This window comes from Lucilia sericata, unplaced genomic scaffold (assembly GCF_015586225.1).
Source record: "Lucilia sericata isolate MDLA Ls3-8-SP2 unplaced genomic scaffold, ASM1558622v1 Contig007179F_arrow, whole genome shotgun sequence".
NCBI classification, from domain to species: Eukaryota; Metazoa; Arthropoda; class Insecta; order Diptera; family Calliphoridae; genus Lucilia; species Lucilia sericata.
Window position 1 is genome coordinate 10,001 of NW_023997897.1, and position 2,892 is coordinate 12,892.

A 2,892-nucleotide genomic window follows, 5' to 3' on the forward strand; every position below is an offset into this window, starting at 1 on the left:
AGACTGCTCAAGAGGCAACGGAAGAAAGCTGCAAAGAAATGACTGAACGTTTAGTTGGTACTGGCGGAGCTATAACAATTGATTCTAAAGGAGAAATTGGCATATATTGGACTTCGAAACGCATGGCATGGGCATATACAAAGGGGAAAGATATAGGTTTGGAATTAATCATAATGAAGAATTCACGGAGCAATTGTAAATTTGTGAATTGTTTTTTTTTTTTTTTAATTTTGTATAAAAAGAAAATTTTTGTAAAAAAGGAAATTTATCGAAAATTTTTGTAAAAAAAAGAAAATTTGAGGAAATTTGTATAAAAAGAAAATCTAAAAAAATATCTAAAATCTATAAAAAGAAAATTTTTAATAAATAGAATATTTGTCACAAAATTTATATAAAAAGAAATGTCATCGAATTTTTTTATATAGGTCTGTAAAATAAAATAATCTAAAATTTCATTATTAAAATTTTTCGTTCTACATATTTACAACTAGAATATAAATAAAAAACAAGTACTTTTTCCCTCTGATAAACAACTACCCTTAAAATGCAACACTGCATGAACCAAATACAACCCAATATTCACAGCTGTTTAACAACAACAATATTATAACAACCATATTACATAAAACTGTCAAAAGGCAGGAAAAAATTTTGCACGATTCAGGAGGGACTACGAGAAATCCTGGAAAATTGTACACAATGGCAGCCTAATCAGGAATTTTGGTTTAAAATTGGTTACACAAGTTGCTGCTAAAAATGGGTGAGCAATATAAAACAAAAAACAAGCAAAACTAAATTATAAAAATCTCTGTTATTTAAGGTATGACAGCTGCTGCTGCTTCTAATGTTGGGGCAATGCGTTTAGCCAGTTCTGCTGCTGATAGCAAAAGACAGACAAACGTAAGTTAGTTATGAGATGTAATAGAAAATTTCATAATTTATGATCAATTTTGCTTTTCAAGCCACTATCCGTAAACCCAATGAGGCTTCTCGTGCCAGTCTTTCGGATTTCGGTCGTTATGTTGCCGAATGTATGCCCAAGTATGTGCAAAAAGTACAACTGACCGCTGGCGATGAATTGGAAGTGCTTATCGCTCCCGAAGGTGTTGTGCCTGTATTGCATTCTTGAAGGATCATCATCAGGCTCAATTCAGCAATTTGGTCGATATTGCCGGTATGGATGTGCCTTCACGTAAATACCGTTTCGAGGTTATCTATAACATCTTTCGTTGCGTTACAATTCTCGCATTCGTGTCAAAACCTACACCGATTGAATTGACTCCCTTGGACTCTTGCAATGAGGTCTATAAGGCTGCCAACTGGTACGAACGTGAAATCTATGATATGTATGGTGTGTTCTTTGCCAATCATCCCGATTTACGTCGTATTCTCACCGATTACGGTTTCGAAGGTCATCCCCAACGTCGTGATTTTCCTTGTCCGGTTATGTTGAAGTAAGTTAAAGGATTTGTTTTAACAAATATTTTTTATTTTATTAATAAATTTGTTGTTTTATTTGCAGTTACGTTATGATGACGAGAAAAACGTGTTGTTTGTGAACCTTTGGAATTGCTCAAGAATTTAGAAATTCGATTTGTCTGCCCCCCTGGGAACAATTCCCCCATTTCCGTAATGCTAACCCTCCCGCCAGAAATTGTTGAAGGCGAAAAGAAGAAGTAAAGAGCAGTTTTACATAAACAACTATTCTGCTAATACAACTAATATTAGTTCAAATGTTGAAAATATTATAAATATATAAATGGCTAGAAAATGGATATAATCGGCCACAATTAAGAAACTAATATTTTTTTATTTAAAACAAATCATAAAAAGTGAAATTTTCCGTAAAAAAAGTGTTTGAAAATTTTCTATAAAAACAAAAAAATTTTGAAATTTTTCTGTAAAAATAGAGAATATTTTATAAAACAATAATTTTTTAAAATATTCTATAAAGGAATTTTCCCATAAAAAAGATAGTCCAAAATGTTCTATAAAAAGAGAAATTTTCAAATATTACTAAATAGTACTATGTATAGATTTTCTGCGAATTTTCAGACATGAATGGGTACATATTAGAAAAGCTGGAGGTAGATACAGCAAAGCAATTCCTTAACTATATTTTAAAAAAATGAAGTAAAGAACTCCCCGAATTGTTCGGACGGCTAGAAAGTACTGCACTTGCAATTTGAGGTTATGTCGAATTAGAAAAAAGTCCTACAATTTGCCGGCCGCCCAATAGTACTACACTCACTTTCCACAGCAGGTTTTAACACCGGAGACAGAGTCTTTAGTGCAACAAGTGGTTTATATTACAATAACATCTTAGATTGCTTGGGGAAGTGCAGCAAGTCGTGGGAAACTTATGTATAATACAATAAAAATAACAAGTAAATAAGGCTCACCTTGTAGTCTGCAAGCTGCCATTTTGGTCTGAAATTTAACAATTTGTTCACACCAACTTTATAATAAATTGCACTTTTTCTTTTTATAAACATATTGATTGACTTTACCTAAATTGCATTTTTCATAAATAACTTTTTTATTTGCAAATGATTTAAAGGAATTTGCTTTTTTACATTAATTTTATTAACCTTCATTAACTTCTTTTGCACTTTACTTTTTTGACTTTTACAACTTTTTTCTTTATTTAAATATTTAAAACACTTAACATTTTTACTTTTATTAAACGCTAATAACATTTTAACACAAACAATTAACTTTTTAAATTTTTATAATTTTTCACTTAAGCTGCGCGTACACGAAAAGAAACTAAAGTAGAATGAGAAAAATTACGCAAAAAAAGCGCGTACGTACTTTCTGTCAATAAAGTTAAAGAGAAATATGACGTTATAAAAAGAGTTTAATGAGAGTTGGCTAACATAGTGAATATTT

The 2,892-nt window shown here is 31.0% G+C and overlaps 2 protein-coding genes across 2 annotated transcripts in view; both read left to right on the top strand.

Moving 5' to 3' along the window:
• LOC119615696 (probable isoaspartyl peptidase/L-asparaginase CG7860) overlaps positions 1-299 on the top strand; it is a 1,212-nt gene extending 913 nt beyond the window's left edge. Inside the window, 1 exon segment of the mRNA XM_037971700.1 lies at positions 1-299. This exon segment is cut by the window's left edge and continues 345 nt beyond it. Within this exon segment, the coding sequence (XP_037827628.1) occupies positions 1-284 (284 nt within the window). The 3' untranslated portion in view covers positions 285-299.
• A 332-nt stretch (positions 300-631) lies between these two features.
• On the top strand, positions 632-1,661 carry LOC119615694 (NADH dehydrogenase [ubiquinone] iron-sulfur protein 3, mitochondrial-like). Its single transcript, XM_037971697.1, is given in 10 exon segments — positions 632-760; positions 822-904; positions 963-1,118; positions 1,121-1,219; positions 1,222-1,271; positions 1,273-1,435; positions 1,438-1,454; positions 1,523-1,538; positions 1,541-1,567; positions 1,570-1,661. Coding segments are annotated over 9 exon segments (702 nt in total). The 5' UTR covers positions 632-760; position 822.
• Positions 1,662-2,892: the final 1,231 nt, after the last annotated feature.